The 22,857-nt window shown below is 38.4% G+C and overlaps 1 protein-coding gene across 1 annotated transcript in view; it reads right to left on the reverse strand.

Annotated features, from left to right (window-relative positions):
* Nucleotides 1-3,305: 3,305 nt before the first annotated feature.
* Nucleotides 3,306-22,857, reverse strand: part of SCML2 (Scm polycomb group protein like 2) — a 56,975-nt gene continuing 37,423 nt past the window's right edge. Inside the window, exons 8-14 of the mRNA XM_059817909.1 lie at nt 19,230-19,365; nt 17,120-17,323; nt 12,575-12,757; nt 11,333-11,446; nt 6,034-6,315; nt 5,169-5,332; nt 3,306-3,646 (exon numbers count right to left, since the gene is read on the reverse strand). Of these exons, the coding sequence (XP_059673892.1) occupies nt 3,521-3,646; nt 5,169-5,332; nt 6,034-6,315; nt 11,333-11,446; nt 12,575-12,757; nt 17,120-17,323; nt 19,230-19,365 (1,209 nt within the window). The 3' untranslated portion in view covers nt 3,306-3,520. The remainder of the gene's footprint in view (nt 3,647-5,168; nt 5,333-6,033; nt 6,316-11,332; nt 11,447-12,574; nt 12,758-17,119; nt 17,324-19,229; nt 19,366-22,857) is intronic.

Here is a 22,857-nt window from a genome sequence, read left to right on the forward strand (position 1 = left end):
GGAAAAGGTGACTGGAGCCCTCCGAGTTAAGCAGGAAGATAAACTTTTAATTCAACAGTGTACCCATGTTTTAATTCTCTGAATTTTACCTCCAATTAAACATCTCCAGATGAACATCTTTGCCCCTGTGTCTACCACCTGAAGTAAACAATGGTGTGCCTTTATTAAAAGCAACAAGAAAGGGGGAGGTGCTCCACCCTTTGAGCCAACATTTATAGCATGGTGTTGCTGTCTTTCACTGTCATTCTTAAGAGAGTCCTGCAATATGTATACAGCCACAACAAATTTGTTGGAAGTGCAGTCATGTCAACTGCAACATGCAATCGCCCTGCTGTACAGCAATCCTCGATTTCAAACCTGCATAGGTCTTCTGCAACAAGAATTGTGAGAGCTGCTAGTCCTCCCAGGCAGTAGCGTTTTAATTTCAAATAGAAGAGATCTTAAGATGTACTGAGGAGTTATGGCACTGTCTTGCAAGATGACTGAAAGACACAGAACCAGATAAGCAGATGAATCCCTGCTGATAGAAAAGCAACTCAGTGAAACAAAGAGAATAAATCATGTTGTCTTCTATATCAAATATGCACCAAAAAGATACTCAGTACCTTTTGAAAGAGATCAGATGCAAAATGCCTCTGGACTATTGCTACTACCCACTTCCAAGTGCCGTAACTTGCCTGCGAAGGATTTGTGGTTACTGTTAAGCCAATTGAAGTTACTTCTCAAGCTCAGGCTGATCACTGTGAACAGCCACCAGAACAACAGACTTCTGTATCATAGAACTAAAAAAGCATGAAGTATTTGAAGTTCAAACCCATTGCCATTAACTGCTTTGATTTAAAATACTTCAGGTCTTCATCTGAACACAGAACAAACAGTTTTTAGCAGTCTCTTCCCCTCAGTGGTTATATGAGAACTCTGTAAGCTGTAAGTGGCAAAATACTACATGCAAAACTAAATAGTTGAATATATTCCTAAGTTGTTATTTTGAAAGCATAGACCGATCCAAGTTCAAACATTAATTGCTTCAGATAAATAACATTAAAATTATTTTACCCTTTTGATTAAAGCTTCCTTACGTCAGATGTTTACATGAACAGTCAAGAACTGACGAATGCCAGATAAGATAACTACCCTTGCCTACGCAGACAGCACTCACACATATACACAACGTCAAACAAAACGGACAGTTACAACAATGAACAAACTATTTTATTTTTGTTAATAGATAAGAACATCCCATTGAAAATAAAGAACAGAAAATATATTCTGCTACAACACTTTGAACGCTTGAATCCCACGCTATAGCACACAGTGAAATTCTGGTACTGCAACATCACAGTAATCCCTGTGCATATGGGTGCACAGAAAGCCTTGAACAAATATTTATACCCATAATAGTGCCATGTACAAAAATGTCATTCCATAAAGCCCAAAAAGAAAATTTAAACATCTTTGTTTTTCTTATGCCAATGGCAACGTAAAAAATTAAAACTGTTTTCAGTCAATTACTTCCACTTAAATCGTATGAGACATTTTTACGCTAAAGAACTCTGAAATTCAGCATAATAAAGTGTGGAAGAAGTAAGGTATAAACAATATACTGAACGTGTGGGGCATGATGTTTTCCTCAATATATAACTAACTTTCATATGGTTACACCAACAATCAAGTCAGTATTTTCCTAACACAAAGAGAAAATACTCTGTTTCTCCAATCAATGCTCTGACCTTTTCTTCCTATAAAGAGCATGCTTGTATTATTCATCTAAGCATACATGCACCACAAAAGATATGCAAAACAAATCAATATAGATAACCTTTAGTGTCAAATGTCTAATGATGTAATAATAAAAACAATTCTCAAAGTCCCAATGACTTGCTAAATTAAAATTGCATTGCCGTCATTTAAGCTAACAAAATACTTGAACACTTGTGGGCCACAAAATTTATTATTTGCAGCAGTGTCTCTGCTGAAACCTGAGAAATATCAGACTATTGGTAAAGCAAGGCATTTTCAGAAAAGGAATTTGTAAAAAATACATTTATACTATATGCTTTCATATAAAAAGGCAGTAAGAAATATAATAAAACCTACCATTTTAGGACTACACCTTCCCTAGCAAATAGTTTTTATCACTTGCACTATTACATACAGTACATTCAGTTTCCTACACAGAAAGTATATTTTCTTGTCCCTGATGTATATTACAATTGGCAGTGACAACAAACTGCTTTATTACCACCACTCATTCTTGCAGCTTATACAAACAGCACCAATTTTACCCAAAAAAGGCTTATCGGTTACATAGTAGCACTTCCTTATAGGAAATACAAGCCCAAAACATCAGAACCAAATGTGTCCTTCCAGAAATACACCAGAATATATGGCTCAGAGTTAAGGGATGAATAACTAAGAGTATTGCATAGTACAGGGATCTCACCTGTATGAATAAACCCACTCTTCGATTGTTTGTCACCTTCTGACTCCAAGAATGAACAACAAATTAAACAGGTGCTAATGAATATGAAAGTAGTACACAACTAAATTTACTGGTAAAAAACCAACAAGAAATTGTACAGTTCTCTCTGGCACAGTGCAAAGTACACATTAAAAAACTGAATACATATGTACAGTGTGTATGTATATTTTTATACATATAGTATGTATTTCCCCGAAACATACACGTGTATATATAAAAAGCATGAACACACATATCCATGCCAAACTTAGCAAAAAGATGGAATGTTTAAAATGTGGATGCATTGTTCCAGCTAGATCAGTCTGTCCCAGAAATGGCTGTTTATACAGCCAATATGCCCTTCCATGAAACAGAAATATTTATTGCCTGCACAAATTGACAATATACCGTACATTTGTCCTCATAATTTACCAAAGGACTGATAATCACACTTTATAAAAGCTTATATTTGTATTAAGCCCTCTCCTCCATAACCCTTCCCTCCCCACACCTCCATCCCCCATGACCAATTCATACAGCTATTCCCTTTATGGAAATCCAGGAAGAATAATCTAGAATAATATACTAGAGTATTACTCTGCTGGAGGACCAGACAGTATTCACTACAGAGATGAGATCTTCTATTTTAATTTTTTCTTGCAAAATAAAAGTTTAGAGCCACCCCTGTAAAAATTATTAACACCTGATGCTGGTTTGTTTTATTATTTTCCTTTGGGATTCAGCTGTTTTGGTTCTGAATATGAACACGTTGGCTGAAGCACTTTCATGATTCGGAGAGCACTGTTACCCGACCCGCCTGCCCCCAGTATTATCAACTGTCCTTCCCTGCAAACTTTCTGAAACAGTTTGCAAAATACTAGAATGTAATACACATTTTCCCCCCTGCCTCTTTATCCTGAATGTCTTTTTTACATTTTGAGAGCACTTTCAAAAATAAAGAAGATCTATATCAGCAAAATAGTTTCAAATAAAGGCGATGGCTGTGAACCTGAGAGCTTAGTGTGATATGAACACACATATTTGCAGTATCCCCACTGGCTAGTACTTTCCTTGTTTAAGTCTCTCAATGTGGTAGCACAACTTTAGGGCTGGCCCCAGCTTCAGTCCCATGTATTTCATTATCATATCACTCCTCAGTAAGAGTAGTGCCTTCCCATCAATTTCCTGCAGAAGGGAGAGAATAAACACAACAACATACAACTACTTTAACAGGCTGCATGGTAAAACTGGAAAGTACATTAAATTTGTTTATACTTTAGTAAAAATTTATCTACTACATATAAAACAGTAACTTAGCATAACATGGTATTTACAGATGGCCACCGAAACCGAATTTATTTTACTATTTTTTAATGTATGATTAAGGTATTTAAGATGCTAAAGAAAATTATACTAAGTAAAAGAAACTGACCAAACAGCCCTCAAAATTAGGTACCAGCTGGGAAAAAAAGTGAATGGGTCAAGGGAAAAAAAAAGAAGCTGCAAAGGAAGGTCTGTGCAGTTAGAGATTAAATGATCCAAGCACTGAGGTCTTGCACTGAACCTTGAACACAGCTGTGGGAGGATTCTGGCATGCGCATGCAAACAGTCACACGGAGGAAGGGGTTACAGACCATCTAAATCTGTGAAATAAGACAGATCTATGTCCAGGTTAAATGAGACAGATTGTTAGTATCAAGACCAAGGACAACTTAGTCAGATTTCAACTGCCTGGTTGAGAAGCTGCTGAGAAGTGACAGTCCTAAGCTCTTAGTAGCATTACATACTGTAGGCAGGCAATTAGTTCCTTAAAACACCATAAAGAAAACCACTCTGTCTTATTTTTTTTAAGCATAAACCTGACAAAACAAGTGACATTTAGTCTTATTATACAATTAAAAACAAAACATAAGACAGGAAGCTCCATTAAAAGTTGTTTTGAGTTTTCCCTCCAATCCAGCTGACTCTGAGATTTAACTGTTAGTAGGAGCTGATGCAGAACAAGGGTGAAATACTACTAAGGAGAAAGCCAACCTCTTTTTGGAGGACCATATATACAATGAAATAAGAGAGCAGCTCTTTGCTGAGCAACCTGCCATAGAAAAGCACGGCAAGAAGGAAGAGGGGAGACCAAAAACAGCACAGAGAAACTGACACAGTTTATCTCTCTAAATACAACATCTAGTTAGATCTTATGAAACTCTACACATGGTTTTTCAAAACAGATGAATTCAACATTCCAATTGATTCTCTGAAATTTAGTATTAATGAGCAAGTGTAAAGCTAATGAGGCATAACAGCATCTCTGCTTCAGGATAATCAGTCTCCAAAACAGACTGTCTTAGAGAGGTGCCATCTATGTACAGTATGGGGCATTTGGCCTACATGAGAATGCCATCTTCTCTAGGGGTACCAGGGATGACGGGAGTACCATGGATGTTGGCCACTAGAACTTGGATACTTCCAGTATTGGCATTACTCCACATAAGCTGCAAAGCAGTGGGTATTAGTCTAACAAGACTGGAACACAGAGAAAATATACTGCAGGAGTAGTTTCAGGTGGAAAAATAATTTTCAGCCTCCCTCTAATATACGAGTAGAGTCTATTCTACCTTCAATTGCAAATAGAGTGACAGACATGAAAGCTGTATCTTAAGAGATTAACGTGACACACAATCTACTAGAACAGAATGAATATGCATCATACATGTCTCCTAAAGAGTTCGGCATGTGGAGCTAGTGCCTGTGGATCAGCTTCTTTCACAAAACGCATTACTTCCTCTATTGACCAGGTGGAAGGATCCTTATTCAATATTCTTGAAGGCTCCCTCTTTAGTGAATTCAGATCTGGTCCAGTTGTGGAACTTGCAGCTTTTAGTATAAAAATATTTTGAAAGGAAGAAGTTTCACTAGTCTATACAGGGATAAGACATTTCATATTACATAAGACATTCCTAATATTAACATGCAGCTTTTATTATGCATTCTTTGCAATATATTAAAATCAAAGAAGTTTCATTTTCCTCCAAATAATATTGAACTGTTCCATTTGTCTTTAAATGCCTTATATAACTGCAAATGTTTACAGCAGCATAAACATTAGCACTATGACATAACTAGAGGGATTAGTTCAACCTCTACTTGGCTCCCAGGTCCCAAGATAACATTAATTGGGGAATGTGGCAAAGGCAAGTTAAGCTATTCAGACAGCAGCAGGGACAGGAGGAAACCATATCCCCATATTTCAGCAACACGGTAATAGTTGGTAAGATGCTCAGGAAGTGAACTGCATGTAACTAGGCCTCCTCGGTCTGGCAGAGTCCATAACAGCAGTGAGAGGAAGGTGCAGCAGGCAAGAATCCCCCTGGCTTGCACCACAGTATTAGTTCTAACAGGCTTAAGTTCTGCATTTACAGTTATGTTAGCAAGCCTGACATGCTCAGCAACAGCACAACATTTCACTCCATATGCAAGCTTTTTTATGGCAAAGAACTCCTTTATTTATAATTCTCAGAATTTGTACGTTAATAAAAGCAGTTATACACTTTGGAAAGTTTCGTTATATAGCATACCTTCAATCCGCCTCTGTATTCGATTCCTACTAACTTCATAGTACCCGCTGCTCCCAGCAGAGCTCAAGGACAGCCTGCGCAGGACTGGGGCTGAATTTGAGGTAGCAGTCACTAGCTGAAGGGAATTTCTGTAATATGCTGCACTCCCTGAAGTACAATATTCCGTGGAATTTCGACGGGTCAGGCTTGAAGGATTTACAGAACTAAGTGCAGAATCCATAGAGTCTTCAGAAAATCTGTGTTCTTTGGGAGTGCTGTTTTCTTCCATAGGTAATGTTTCTGCTACACAAAATGCAAGAATCAGTACGTTCAAAGTGATGGACATTACACCTTTGTTATTTAACTCCTTGCTATGCTTTCTTTTTCAGATACGGACAGATTGTAAACCTGTTAACAAACCTCCTGTGAGGCAATCGCTGCTGCTGAATGTTTGCCCCTTTTCCTCAAGTAATCATGGGGCTCTTACTCTATTTTTAAAACATTTTTTGTGGCAAAAGATTTAATGCGTCAAGTTTGAGACAGTCTTCCATAAATCATTTCAGTTGTATTTGCTAAATACTATGAACAGGGAAGTGACAGAAGAAATTTTTTCAGGTAAAAATGGCTGGTTTTAATACTGATACACCAAGCAATCTTAGTCAAGCATTTTCATTATGTTTTTTTAAACATGTTCTCAAAAAGCTAACCATTAAAGGTGTGTTATATTTATCTTGCAAGAAATTTTTAATAGAAATAAAAACTCATGTTAACTAACAATTGTTTAATTTGTTCTAAACAGCAGAGGGAGTCACTAACTTCATAAACAAAAAAAGTGGATAATTATCATCTCTAAATCTCAATTCATGACACAGTTCAGACACACAGGCCATCATTAAAAATCGAACAGATTACAGACAAAGCCACAGAAGGCTGTGAGTGCCAGGTACGGCACACCAACAGAACATGTTTTGACCACAATGCTGTATCTACATACCTTTAGTTCTTTGCACAGGGCAGAGTCTATGAGCACTGACTCTGGAAAGCTAAAAATACATGTAAATTACTAAACCCACTGAGCAAGTTAAAAAAAATATCAGGTCCCAGGAAGGGATTATAACAATATTCCCCTTTTTAGTTCTTATCACTTATCAGCTAATTCTACTCTCCAAAACACAAACAACACCTGAGGAAGACTCCTGAATTTTTAGAGCCTGTCAATACTGTTTCTAAGCCAGATGAGCAGAGTTCAGCAGGTCCCTTTCCCTGTGCCATGAGACAGGAGCCAGGTTTGCTCGATTACTTGAAATTCCACTCTCAGTCAACTGAATTCAGCTCTGATTGGGAGAAACATGCTATGTTTCAATGAGAACACCACTCCATTCTCTAGTAATCACACATATTCTCCTCTATTTGCATCAGGCCAATATCTAGCCCGAGAAAGAAGTTGGAGGCATGATGTACAAATCTGTATGAAACAAATGCTGCTTTGGCAGGAGAGTTAAGAGCTGGAAAATATAGCTAACAGGTTCACAGAAGTGTAAACCCCACACTACCATCTTGAAAATTACCCCAGTGAAGTTATAAAACATATGCTAGTGAAGCAGCATATTCTTTGAGATAAGAATTGGTATGTTCTGCGAAACAAGTTCCTGAAATAAGCTTTTTACTACCCTTCTTTGTGACAACTTTCAAGAATTTCTTGAGCAAATAATCAATTAAAACTAAAGGAAGAGAATTTTCCTAAAAAAAAACAGTGAGCTTCTCAAGCATGTTTTCAACTTGCTTCATGAGGTCTTCGGTTCTCTGCTGGAACATGTTTAAAAGTGGAGTGCAGTGAAGAACTGTTAAGTGTATTTTGGTCTTCAAGACAGCGTAATCCTGAAAGGGAACAAAGGCACTCAAAGCCAACTCCCTACTTACTGAATTTGGTAAGAAGATCTGCAAGATGATGTATCATCTTTTACTAAACTTGCTAGTCATGGAATAAAGCAGCTTTTATGGACACAAGCCCTTGTCTTTCACATATACAACCCTCAAAACAACCACTGCAAAACTTTCTAGTTTGTTAGATTTAATTCACAAAAGCAAAGAAGCAGCTACTGAGGTTTTCAAAGAAAACAAACAAACAAGAAAACTAACTTCTTTACATTTGTCAGCTTGAAGTAGTTGCAGCAACTTACCAAAATGAAAAACAAAAGCCATCATTCTATAGAATTTCAGAGAGACTTTAAGAGATGTAAGTCAATGATACACACTATAAAATTAAAGGGTAGCCAACCAAGAGAAAATTAGAACTGTAGAGAATGAAACCACTAACAGAAATCTCAGTCCAAGACCAAAAGGCAGAGATGATATTTTAAATAGTTACAACAAAGCTATATGAAGGAGCCAAAGGTTTAACTGACTGAACCTATAGATTCAGATTTCAGAAATCTTGAAAGGTAGGATGAAACAATGGAGACAATACTTCCCAGCAGAAAGTTTCAACTAGACTATTTAAGCATATATCAGCCAACTCCATGTAATGTCTTAAGAAAAAAACCTTTTTGTAGTTATAGAAAACAAGGAGAGGTCCCAAACACAGTTTTTTTAAAAAGTAATTGCTTTACATAATCCTTGTCAAGATTTCTGAAGACACAAAGATTTTTAAAATTGACTGTATTACAAAAGAATTTAATTGTATTTATTCCAATTATATCCCAGATTTCTCTCTGATGTTTTATATCCTAAAGTAAACAATAGTAAATAGGACTGGGAAAGATCAACTCTGCTTTTTTTTCCCCAAGATAGCAGCACTTGAATTTATCTTACTGTAAATTCTCAATTCACATACACAAGGTGGAAAAGCTGGCATATTTCCCAAGGCCATCATCTTTTAGAGAAGGTGTTTCTGTTCAGCAACTATAGTGTCTGATCCACTTCCCTTTCCATCCATCTAGCTTCTCTACAAACAAAATGCAGCTGCAATCCTGTCGAAAAAGTGGTCAACTGGTATGACAGCTGATTCAAAACTGGCAACTAGCAAATGGAGCTTTGCAATCCATGGAGCAACGAATGACACACTTCTAGTTTGACATTTTGAGCAATTGTGAGTAACAGTGGTATGGAAAGGGATGGGAGGTTCCACTGCAGAATGCCTGATCTCGGGGTAGATTAATAAAATGCCAATAAAAGGCCTTAAGTTTCAAATGTAAGGATGACAGACTGCTTAAACACTGAATGCCTTAGCAGGAATTGGACATTTTGTTTTCTTGAAGCTCCTCTGGGAATTAGAAGTCAGTTGTTCTGCCTCATACATAACGGGAATGATGTAATCGGCCACAGTAGTAAGAACACTCTGTTTTCAGGGGGAGGGAGACTGAGTTATTCCCCACCTCCCGTTCTTTATCTTTTGTAACTTCAAGAAGAAACTGTTAGTGAGCAGGAAAGACAGCAAAATCTGCAAAACATATCCCTGAGCAGATCAGAAGGAAAACGAGCTGTTTGAAAGACCCTTTCCCACAATTATTCCATTTTGCCTTCAAATGATATTTCAAAACAACTATTTCAAGGCAACTATGTCTCAATGGAACCAGAACTTTTTGGGCGCAGATCTTTCTTGCTAACCAACCCATGACTGACCGCTATAAAATTACCTCCAGATTTTCAACAGAGGACATTGCCCTAATGGGAAACACACAACACTAGAGAACACTTTGCCTCTTGAAATGCACAGACTACAAATTCAAACCTCTGAAACCATGGCAAAACACTGATTTTAATTATTTTATATCCCAGTAACTGCAATTTATAATGAACTATTGATCTTAAAATGTATTTTAAGGAGTACACTGACTTCATCTGTAAAAGGGATCCATTAGCAAACAAGGATTAAAAAGCAGTATGTGCATGCATGTTTACTTTGAGGAAGATTTCTTAAAAGATAATGCAGATCTACTCAAACATTTGTTTTGCTCCATCTGAAACAACTTCATTTGAGTACAATTAAGTGCTCTACACTTACTAAGTTACCTACCAAAAATATCTGACTTAGGTGTGCAATGTATCTGTGGAATTAAGCCAGTACTTCTTTTGGGAAGACACAGAAATCAATAATCAATGCAGAACTGTATTTCCTGCTGCTGTTATTACATACAAAGAAGTGAATATGCTACATATATATAAAGTAATATGTACCATTTTAAATAAGCTATCATTTTGAACATTTTAATTTGATAACCTTTTCTGCTTTAACTGTAGTCCTATGACTTTCTAATCTGCACAGAAAAAGAAACTATTCTGCCCCCACTGATGCTAACAGACACAAAACGACCCCAGGATCTCCAAAAAGAAGGAAAAAAAATAATATGAAGGAAGAAATAACTAATCCCTGTCATATTTTTAAAAAGCCTTTAGAAATGCTGTGCAAATATCTTGCAGCAAAAGAAAGTATGTATCAGATGGGACGAGTCAACATCAACGTTACCATGGCTTAACCAGTTAAGCAGCAAATGCACAGTAATAAAACCACGTTTTCCTAAGTCTCTCTCACTGAGGTTTAAACCTAGATGCTTTACTTCACATCTGAGGCAGACTAAGACTAGACACGTGCCCAGTTACTGCAGCTGAGCTGCAGCACAGGAAAAGGTGCTATTCATCAGTGAGCTAAATCAGTCTAACAGCCAGCTGCCACAGGGAGGCTTTGCTGCTCCCCGGGCCATGGCTGCATTTTATTCAACACTTCCCTGTGCTCACCCGAGTCCATGGTGAGTCAGTCCAGAGAAGTAAACTGCAAACTACCCTTTGCTTCACCAAAATCTTTTCTGTACTTTTGCTCACTGGCTCAGCTCACCACCCAGCCAGGGGGCCTGGGACCCACTGCAGGGACAAGGAGGCAAGGAAAGCAGGAGCAGCACAACTTTCAGTGGCAGCTAGCCATAAACTCAGCTGAATTATATCATCAAGCTACAGCCTTACTCACTTAATGGCACCAGCCTAGAGTTATTAAGAGTTGCTTCCAATTTATCTCCTAATCCATTTTGAGGCAATTGGTTTTCTGCTAAATAGCCATATATGAAGCAGGAGGCTTCATCCGTCACCTATTTGGCTGAGCCTTTTCACAAAAAAGGCTAGCAGGTTTAGGAAAAGGACTGCTGGAACTTGCAGTAGATCTTCCCTAAGTGCAAAATCGGTGCCAGTGATCAATAATTAACATACTTTCACCCTGACCTGTCAAAGGCTAGAGACAAACCAGACACATACGTTGAACTCAGTCCTTTTTGACTGGAAATACTGAAACCATAAATAATCCTCATATATAATCCTGACATAATGTAATTACCTTCAGATGGATGAGCATCATTTCTGGGAAGCTTAGGGGAAAGAGGAGCAGTATATGGTGGAGAGTCCTGAGAGTATCGTTTAGCACTCCTGTTTTCAGGTATTTCTTCTTTTGCTGTGAAGAGGAAAGTCACCACCTATTATTCTAGCACAGAGCTGCTCATGGGGAAAGTCCAAGGACAAAAGCAAAGACATACGTCAGCCATTCACCAGGTTACAGTTCAGTTTCCTGTGCCACACAGACTCAGTCATTCTGATACAAACTTTCAAAGCTGAAGTACAGCTTAGTTTATATTGTCATCACCCGAATTACCTTGACCCTGGCTGCTTTTCTGAAAAGAGTTAAAACTCATGACTTTCATATGACAGACAGAATTGTAAACATAATTCCTCCATTGGGGGAAAAAAAAAAAAAAAAAGTATTTTATTTCCTAAAGCAGCACCGGGAAAACAGACTTAGCTACTAGACAGCTGTGAGGAAGCTTCACACCCAATATGAATCTTCTGAAATTGCCCTGACATCAAGTTTTTCCTCAGCTATGGCTCCTGGTAACCCTTGGGCTGGGACTTGTAATACCAGGCCCTGCAAACAACCTGATGGGAGATCTTGTACAAGTCATTTCATTTCCCCCTCACTCTACGCTCCTGGTGCAGCAGACAAAGATACTGGCTTCATACAAAATATCACAAGCAGCCACCTGCAAAACCCACCTCTTCTATTAGAAGAAGGATGGACTGTATGGACTATATGGACTGTACATAGTAGGGTGTAAAATTTTTGGAGCCACCACTGCAGAAGGTGAATAAAGAGGGAACAAAGGACCTTTTACTGGTATGGGAAGGGCTAGACAGAATTCCCTTTCAGGGCAAGCTCCTTCTCATAAAGCAGTAAGTATCTTTTCGTATTTATTTTATGATCCCAACATAAATTTAACAAACGAAATGTGAAGTTTTGAGCTTGTCCTTTTAGCAGTATCACAGTGGTACAATACATATATTTCCTGGCTTGGCTACAAGGAGGAGTTTGCTGAACAAAATGATTTTTGCACATGTGGTATGAGGTATCCCATCCTGTCAAAGCACTACTGCACTGGAACCAATTCACTAAGAACTGAAGCTTTTAATCAATTGAACTTTCAATCAATTCACGTTATAGAAAGACAGATTAAAAAGTTAGATTTTATGAAGTCACCACACTTCTCAAAAATATCAGTACTTGCAAGTAACAGCTGTTTAACAGTACCTGGTTTGTTCCTATCATACTCCGTAGGACTATGTGCACATCCCATGTAAGGACTGAAAGGCTGGCTACTAAAGAGATTATCACACTGCAGGCTGTGGCAGAGTTTCTCCAAGAAACGTAGGACAAATGATGCGCTGTTTACAGAAGGAAGATTGATGGCGTGCTTTTCCCCATCAAAGGAAGCTGTGAATAAGAAGATGATGTCAAACATCCCCCAAGCATCATGAAGTATAGTAAAACAGCATCATTAACTTAAAGGAGAAGACATCCAGATTTGATTTAAACCACACAAGACATGAGAGGAGTAAATGATCATTCTGGTAGTTTAACAAATTTACATCCAAAGGACTGATTTTACCTTCCGTTGGATCCAGGTTAAATTTGCTCTATGGGAACTTATTTGAATAAAATAATTTTGGATTCACACCAGCATAACAAAACTTGCAACTATTCCCTCATCACCACAATCTTACGTGTAATTTCTGTTGTTTGCTTATAAAACAGCAAGCTCTCTACCACCTATTTGCAGGAGGTAACACAGAAAAGACCCTATAGAGTACTTGCTAAAAAAAAATACAAAATTAAAAAAAGAAAAAAAGAAAGTAAGCAAACAGCTTTAATTTTTTTTTTCTCAGTTTCTAACTGAATTGAGCATACTTGTGGTAATGTACTGGCATTCATTACCACCGAAATTCTGACTACAGAAACTGTTTTGCCATTTGCTATTTTATCACTAGAGAAATCTATCCTGCTGTCAACACTACAGTGGTCAAGCTCCCATTTATTTCAACAGGAGCTAGGTGGCAGAGATACCACAACAGCCACAAAGGGATCTGGTGTCTTTTAAACTGAGTGATTATGAAGAGCCTGGACATGTGCCTATGCTTTTTACTTGTTGACCTCCATCCTTGCCCCCCAAAACAGAGTGTCCAGCTGATGATATTTTCCTTTTTTGTAAAAAGTAGTAAGACTTTGAAAAGACTCAATACCACTGATATACAGATAAATAATTACCATTACATTAGCTGAAACTTTTAGTTACTTTTGATTAGAAAGACATTATGACAAAGCAGGAACAAACCTGCAACTTAAGCTTAGGGCTAGAAAGAAGCGGCATAAACACATGTTTATGCATCAAATTGTCTTCTTGGTTTTCAGCCTGTCATGCGGCTTTCTGTTGTTAACATAAGTTTCCAAATGATAAGTAGAGCTTTAAAGGATCACATTTTCTTCATAGCAGATGCATTAAAAAAAAAAAAAACAAACAAACAGAAATTACAAGAAAGCCTTTATTTACAGATCTGAATTAAGGAACATTTCCATATTGTGTTACAAAAGAGACAGATAATATACAAACCCAAGGAAAATGCGCAAATTTAGCATATTTTAGGCTTCCTTAGGAAATCAGAAGTGTCAACTACTTACACTGTTGATGTAAGGAAGCTTCTGATTAGAGTTAATGCAAGTTAACCAGCTAGCATCAACGACAACGTGCTACCTCTCTCATTTGCTTCCATGACAGACTGACCCAATGCAAGTGCTTAAAGTTTAAGAGTCAGTACTACATGGACAAATCCTGGATGAATACGTTTCCATGGCCCATTCGGTTTTTCCAGGCTCCACTGTTCAAATGAGATGCTAATGATTCACAGTCCCACGTGCAGCTCAGACACAAGGTCCTCTACCTCCTGTTTGGGGAACGGGTCTCCAAAGGCAAATTTTTGCCTGGAACTCAACCAGTTCTGGAGAGCAAATGGGCTGTGAGACCTAGCATGGCTTGATCTCCTGACAAATTTACTGCAAGGTAGTAGTCAGCTACAGCAAAAATTTACAATGCTTTATAATAGCGTTACAGATCTTCTTATAAGACCTTGGGGAAATCACTTATTCTCCACGCCTTAATTTCTCATTTTGAAAAGAAGCATTGAAAAGAACAATATTATCTTAAAGTTGTCAGGAGGGTAAAGCAAGAAACAGTTGAGGGAATGTGACTGCCCCAGCAAGACACACCACGGGAAAAATCCAAAAATAATGATTCAGTGCAAACTCAGCTCCCTTGTACTCTGAACACCTGAGGGCAACCATACGAACTCCAACCAAGACTGTGGGATCCAGATCCATAGGCTCAACTGTCTGCTCTGCTTGGGGACAGCATAAGCCTCTTACTTCCCAGATAAATGCTAGGGGAAAAAATAAAAAGGAGTGCTTCTGAGGTACAATTACCTCAACCTTTAATGACAAATAATCAAAGACTGGAGCTTGCGTGTGCAATCCCAGCCCCCAAGATGAACAGTCATTCTCATTTCTTCACCTTCCATTGTGTAAGTATGTTTTAAATACCAGGTTCAAGCCAGGAGGAAGGCTGAGCGCTAAACTATCAGAGAAATGTATTTGTCTGATAGTAAAGAAACTCACCCAAGAGTCTGATTTTAATTCTCTGCTTGAGAAGATTTATCTGAGCCTCAGCCTATTTCATCCCACCAAACGCCATAGTCTCTGCTACAATGAGAAAAAAAATGGGCTGACACCACCACCACCATTAGCAGGCTTGCTAATCAAGCCTTTAATTTCCTTTCAATTTATATTTGCCTGAATTGAAACCTTATGCATCAAGCAAAAATAAAACTGTTTGTGCTTTTGTTTGAGTAAGAAAAGATGGAGAAATTCAATTCTATTCTAAACAATTATTTTCTTTGGCAGCTGAAACAAAAAGAACCCGCTAATTATTCACATGTATTCTAGCAAGATTATTTTATCAACATCCTCACCAGCATACAGTTTCCTCCTATGGCAGGTATAATACTCGTCATGAAAATATCAGTCCACAAAAGATAAATATTTCTTTGCTTATTCTCTGCTGCAACATTTTTTTTTTCTTGCCAGTCTAAAAAAACCCAAAACAAACTGAACGACAAACCACACTCCAAAACCACTTTCAAACAAAAGTTCTACAAGAAAACATTCCAACAATTTCATTCTGTAATTTCTCATTTTATTCTACTGTAGCTTTCCTCTTCTTCATTACCATTCACATGCACAGCTGGTTGTAATGTGCTACATTAATCTAAGTCACATTTTGTGCTTCTCAAAATACATCACACACAAATTTTTGTTAAAAGGACATGGAGTGTTTGCTCACTGGCTTCTCAGCAACCTGTTTGACAAGCCAATGAGAAGGCAAGAGCTCAAGAACAGTGGAAACCCACTGGGGTCTTGTGGCTTGCTATCACCTGGACCAGGACTCTGCTTCAGGAGTAGTCCATATCACCAAGTTCCTCAAATCCGGGGTTACAGAGCTGGTTTCTCTGAATCCAGGCCTTGGGGTGAAGCCAGGTGCGGAACAGTAATTGCTTTTTGTACACAATTTTCAAATGTAAACAAACCACAACTACATAAAGATTCTGAAATTTCTCTCTCCTCTGTGAAATAATTACTTTCAACTACTCAGTCACAGCCCAGGTACACCACTGGCCTACGATTTTGTCCTTCATGATAAACAATCACAAAGAGAGTACGGTAATGCAGAATACTGGCAATCCAAAAATAAAGCAATATGGGTTTCAAAACCACACGTATACAATGCCATTAAACCTTTACTACACAGCAAAGAAGCAGCATCCATTTTGTGAACAAACTCATGGAGACACATAAGCAAGGCTTACTGTAGTTCTGCTATACGCAGTTCGGGCTGCTGCTTTTTAAATATTGTTAGACAGCAACATCTTTATGAGGATTTAATTGAACCTGTGTTCTGCTAATCATCTTTCACATCTGGTGTTAATGTAAGGAGATTAAAGTAACGCAAAGTCTTTTTATCGCCAGTGATGGAATTATGAATTGATGTGCTAACTGCTATATGGAATATTTCCTAGCCTAGAAAGAAAAAAAAAAAATGTCAAGCAGCAGCTATTCAGTTTGAGATATAGAGATAATTTATCTGTAGACCTGCCATTAATATGTAGCAGAAATAAACCTATTCCATAATAGGGGACATAAGTGGATGAACACTGACCTAAGATACTGCTACAATTCTGGGGAGCGGGGGGAAGGGAAGAAGCAGCAACTTTAACATGTGGAATCACTTGCCTGGAAGCTGAACAGATTAGTTTGAAACTTTTCACTCACTTGGTTAAGGCATTAAGAACACAAACACTATGTATGCATAAGATTATGCGGATTACTTGAATTAATAAAGCTGATATTTCACTTTTACTGAGTTTACTTGACAAATGTTTGGCTACAGCTGCTAAATGAGGTGCACGAGCTCTACTTAGTATAAGAATCTAACTGTACTGTGTATATGTAATTTAACATTGTTATTGCTAAATTCTAATTTAAAGAATTGTTCTAATCATCCTGGACCCAGCGTGAGATAAATCACACACCACCAATACCCTCTTAGTAAAGGAGTTCACAAGTACATGTTCTTGACTGTGCTTAGTTACAAAAGTGATATAAACTCATTGCAGCTACTTCAGTTCTTCTGCCCTACCTCAAGTTCGCAACCAAGTGAAGTAAAAGAAGAAACAAAGAATCTTCACATACCAGTTATCATTTCCCCTCCGTGATGGCCAGATTTCAGAAATCCAAAGACTGTTTTGGATTGATAGGCACAATCCACGCAAGCCTGTACAGCCTGCTGAAGTACCACATTGACAGGACCTGGTCCAAAGTGATCTGGAAGCTGCTGAACCTTCTTCTTATCCAAGTGAGGCCCAGAATTTCCATGCTTGTTGACATAAACACACACTGAAAAAGAACAAACCATATTTACTGCCGAGGAACTAAGACATGTTTCCAAGTTAGAACTGCAAACCGTCTTTTTAGTTTTAATCTTCAGGAAAAGATGTACTGGTCAAGTCAAGAAGCTAAACATGCATGCATACTTTCAGAGCATGCAAAAAGTGCTCTCTCTGTCTTCTATCAAGGTTCTCCTGCCCGAGTCCTAAACCCACTTCTTTCTGGTCTCTAAAGCCCTTCTCTGCCCCACTAACATAACAAAGCTGTCATAATCTGTGTTTATCTTTTATTTTGACTAATCCCTCTTCATACAATAGTTCCAGTAAAGTAAGAATTACTGGCAGGTACTCTGAACTAGCAAGACGTGATTCTAAAAAGCTGGCCTTACCAAGCTACTGCCCTAATTTTTCTCCTATTTGAGAATCTGTGACAAAGACAACCCTATGGTATATACCTACTACTGATGTTCATTCTGAAGCACCCATATAGCATTAATGTGTGCATGTATAACAGTCCTGTGTGCATCTATAATGGCTATCAAAGGTCTGTACCTTCAGAAGCCCTGAACCACTCATGTATGGTTTCCACACCGCAACTTGGCCTTGTCTGCTAAATAAAATAAACATACTTCTCTAGAAACACTGTAAGGTGGTTTAAAACTTAGCACAAAACAATCAAATAGGACTTTTGAAATTACCTTTTATAGAGACTATGCAAAACTGTCTCTCAAAAGGAATGGCAAGGCAGAAAAACATGGGAAAAAGTCGTAAGCGAAGATTGTTTTTTCTTTTTGGCCTTGGCTGTCACATGACCAGGAATACACCTAAGACATTATTACAGCTTAACGAAAAAATGTGCCTCTGTAGTGATTAAGGAGACAATCTAAGCATTCTGCTATACAAAAGACTGTCATATTTTCTGAACTGTAGTATTATTTGAGCTTAGTTAAAAACCTGTATTTTTAAAATTGAAGTATTTCTATATTTTAATGATCTTATGCCTTCATGCATATCTACTCACTCTCTGATGTCTGCAAATTGGAGGAAACCTATTTGTACAAATAATCAAGGATACAAATCAGCAAAAACAGTTTTCATAGCATCTTCTGTCTGGGCTCAACAACAACTGTCTCCTGAAAGGTTTATTTTCCTAGAAGACACATACATATTTTCCCCTCACGCATGAATGAAGTTGGGAGTGAGAAGAACCTGACAACTTCTATTGTAAAAACAGTTTTTAAATGTAAAAAAGCACCCCAAACAAAATTATCACAATTTATGGAGATTTTAGAAAGTCTGAGATTTCAGTTTACAACATACAAATTGTTTCACTACAGAGTTACAAGTTCCTCAATGAGTTAGTTCATTAACTAGCTTATTTCTCTTTTGCCAACCTTTTTCAAGATACATCTCATTATATTTCAAAAACAAGCGAACATAAGAGGAAGGAGAAATGTATTTCCTTTGATTGCCTTTACTTGGTTTAAACAGTCGGAGTTGGTTTTTTTTTAACGTAAGGCTATCTAGAGGTAAAGTCTCCATTTTCTTATATTACAATACAGCCTGCACGATCACAGAGTATCATACAGGTTTTTATCTACATCTATTCCCATTTCATACATTAAGGAGTGGGACAAACATGAAAGAACTGTACAGTTTCCTTCTTCAGACAGGAACAAACTGACAGGTCTAGCAGATCTATCAAAAGCCCCTGTGCTCCAGCACTTCTTGCTATAATGCAAGCATCAAAATACTAGTTCTGCAAAGTAACACTGACACCTACAAATATCTTTTAAAAATAGGGTAGCTGGATAATGATTTACAGTGATAAGTTTGCAGCATGTTTTCCATAAAATGACACTACTAGTTTGCTTGAAATGGAAGCCATTTCACGCTAAAAATGCCATTAATTTTACCTGTGGATATAACTGCTGCAGTTGCACCAGACAAACTAATTCCATCTTTAAGTATCTGTGTAGTGCCACTGTCCCCCTCAGGAGAAGAATGAGGAGAAGGAGATGCAGGAGTCAGTTGTTCCGGCAATTTTTTTTTCTGTTCAGAGAAAAAAAAATGAAGTCAAAAAGTTTCATGTGTATTAAGGAGTCTGCAAAACCTTTCTGCTATTACCATCTTACTGAATGTGTGTGGTTCCTTATTACAAAAGTACTACACACAGCAGAGAAGATAAAGTCCAGGAAAGGAAGACCAGAAACTGTCAGTCTGCATTTACAGCTACTTAAGTAAGGCAACAGAAGACAAATTACTTAAGAAGGAGCGCACCTCTATCTAAAAAGTGGAAAAAGAATGAGCTTTATATATTAATTCATGACCCTTCTAAATCTTAGGGAGCACAGAAGAGGTGTTTTGGATTATCTTCCTGTCCATACCCTTCCAATCATCTGGGTTTATCACAACTCAAATCGGTTAGTTGGGTTGTGTATATATTCCCATATAAAACTTGAGTCACATTTAGACGTCAACTTTACAGTGCACCTAGATTTTCCCTTAGCTTATTTCAAAGGGACTGAAATTCTCAAGTAATCACTTTCAAGAATTGGTGCTTTATGCAAGATATCAAATAAACCAGTAATTAAAATCCAGTCACATGGGTTGCCAAAACCTTTTGCTTTCCCAAACCAAACTTTTTTGCAGCTTATCATATGACAGACAACCAAAGTTTGCAGCACAAAGATTTAGAAACTGGTCAGTGTGCATTACCTTCCACCCAAGGAAGGGAGAATTTTGTTGTAATTTGGTTTGGACTGGGGTTTCAAAGAGAAACATGCACAAGGAAGGCATTTCTAATTGACATGCTATGAAAATACACGGAAATAAAAGAAATAATGAATTGGAGAGAAGACCATTTATTCTTACACGAGAACAGATTATGTTCTCATTCTCTTACCTACCAAAAAAGTTAGGAATGTAAGAGGTTACCCAAGGTCTTGACACTGCTGAAGGCAGCAGAGACTTGGCTACTTATGTGGTAAGGATTTACTGCTAAAATTAGTGAAGTGAAAATTCAGTCAAGTTGCTAAGGGAGGCTAAGCCCTCTTCCATTTAGCAGTATTCATCCTTTACACTTTTAGAAGCAGCATATTTTCCAAATAATATATTAAAAATCATGTAGAAAGCAATCAAAATATACACCTTCCTAAGAGCAGCAGTGCTTGTCTTCTTCGCAACACCTATAAAGAATAAATTAATTTTATTCTGAAATCCAGGGCACTTTAAAGAAAACTTCCGTGCTCCTTCCAGTTCAGAGAAGATAGGTTTGGCTGGAGAAACTACTTGACAATATGGCACTGGGTGGAATCGCCATGAACATAAGGAATAGACTGCAAGGCTTGGCATTGCATTGTGAATGAGACGAGGTGGCTCACATCAGACACTGAACCAAGCAGTGATGTATTACTTGTCAAGAATTGTCTATGTATCTTAATATTGGGTGACAGAAAGGTCTCTCTCCATCCTTAATACAGAGAACAAAAATGCACTTGGGAAGTTTGAGCTTTTGATCCGAAGTCTGACATTCCTGAAGGCCCCTCTGGAAGAGGGACTCTTTGGGGGGGCAGTTGTCTGTCAGCACGCTGCAAAACATGGGTGGTCAAGTTGAGGGGAAAGAGGAAGAAATGGGAGAAATGTAGGCATGAAAACAAAATACAAACACTAAACTGTAAAACAGAGGAACTATCCGCCCTCCTCACTAACACATAAGCATGGTGAGGCTAGCTGGTTATTTCCTACCCTCTCCTTCAGAAGGAGGAAAGAGCGTGTGTTTTGGAAATACAGTACGTTATGCTTGCTCAGCTGAGGTTCTCATTTTGCAACCCCAAACTGATGAGCAGCAAACTGCGATCCCAAAGCCATGTTGTTTCATGAGGCAGGCCATGTTCCCAGGGGGGCTCAGCACATCTGTTTGGTCAGGGTGTTGCTGGCTAGCCCCTGCCAGCTAGGAGGGCACGCCAGCTCTGTTTGCCTGCAGAAAGCAGTGCTCACAGTCTGGCAACACATAGCCAACTTCCCAGGCTTTATGCTGATGATTAAAACCTCTTCTTGTGGGGTCGAATTTAGGGCTGTGATCCACACTCGGACCAAGACAATTCCTCAAAAAATTCTGGAAGGAATTATTTGCATTGTTATGCAAAGTGTACTTTTAAAAATAATGAAAGAGGTGTAAAAGAGATTTGCTCTTCATTACAACAGAGTAAAAACATACAGTGCAAACTGGGGGAGACAAAGAGAAAACAAAACCCGACACGCATCTTCTCACTTACGGAGAAGCTTAGAAACTTTTAAATAAAGGAGAAAAATGACACAACAGTTCAACATTCCTAGCTGTATAATAAAAGTTAATACCTGCACAATGACAAACATTGCAGCTTAACAAACTTAAAAGGGCAAAGAAAGACAAACAACTCTACAGCATATCAGGCATAGACCCATCTCCCTAAATACACAGGTTTTGAACTACCACATAGCCAGGCTCACACTTGAAGCACAATTACTTAGCCTGAAATCTGGAGTATTTTTTTGGATCGCTCGGGGAGGGGGGGGGGGAAGGGAAGGAAAGCCCTTTCAAACCTCTAGGCACATACCACTTGCATTATATTTGCGTATGTATTGTGAGGTATACAGGCTGTATGGCACTCCATGTCAGATACACCCTCTCTGTGCAGAACTCCCACAAAGCCATTTCCTCTCTTCATCCTCAGGTGTTTACAGTCCAAAGAAGAGCTTGCACATATGTATAATGTCTTGGCAATTTAACCACGTACCAAAGCAGTAACAACCTTCTGTGGATTCTCAAAAAGAGCTAATTTTTAAAGTTTTTAATGCAAAAGTTAATGTAGTAAAACTCCCAAGTTAGATATATCAAACTTAGATTCTGCAAAACCTAACTCTTAGTTGCCTGGCCGCACAGAGGAAATCAGGAGTGTGTAGAGGTACCTCAGATTCACTGCCTCAAATGCCAGCAGTGACCGCCATTCCCCAAGCAAATCCCCCCTCAAGTACCTCACACAGACCAGGTGCCAAATGCAGTGCTCCAAGCAGACACTTTCAGACATCCAGCGTTTAGAGCCCAGAAGCCTCCTCTAAGGGTGAGATGCCTCCAACTATTCTTTCAAAGGATACACAAAGCCTCTCAATTGCTTTTTCCTGAGACACAGAGGACAAAACTCTTACATGAAAGTGCGCATCCTGCCATACCTGAGTACGTCCTTAAGATACGGAAGTCCTGTGTTCAATGTCCTCCCTTAAAGCCCCCCAGACTTATGGAGAACACCCCATCCACCAGACGAGTCTGGATGGGAGCACCTTTCTCCTCTTTAATCTGTGTCTCTGTGCACTTCTATACACCAAGCAAGAGATAAAGCTGAAGACCGCTTGCATCAGTAGCCTACCAGTTTGGATACCCAACTGGAATGGGCAGGCAGCAGAGGAAACAGTGCTCGACTTCCCATTTCTGATCCCCAGAATCATTTCTTACCTTGTGGTCATTATTTCAACAAAGTGCCTGCTTCCAGTTTTGTACTAGATCCT

This window comes from Gavia stellata, chromosome 1 (genome assembly GCF_030936135.1).
Source record: "Gavia stellata isolate bGavSte3 chromosome 1, bGavSte3.hap2, whole genome shotgun sequence".
NCBI lineage: Eukaryota > Metazoa > Chordata > Aves > Gaviiformes > Gaviidae > Gavia > Gavia stellata.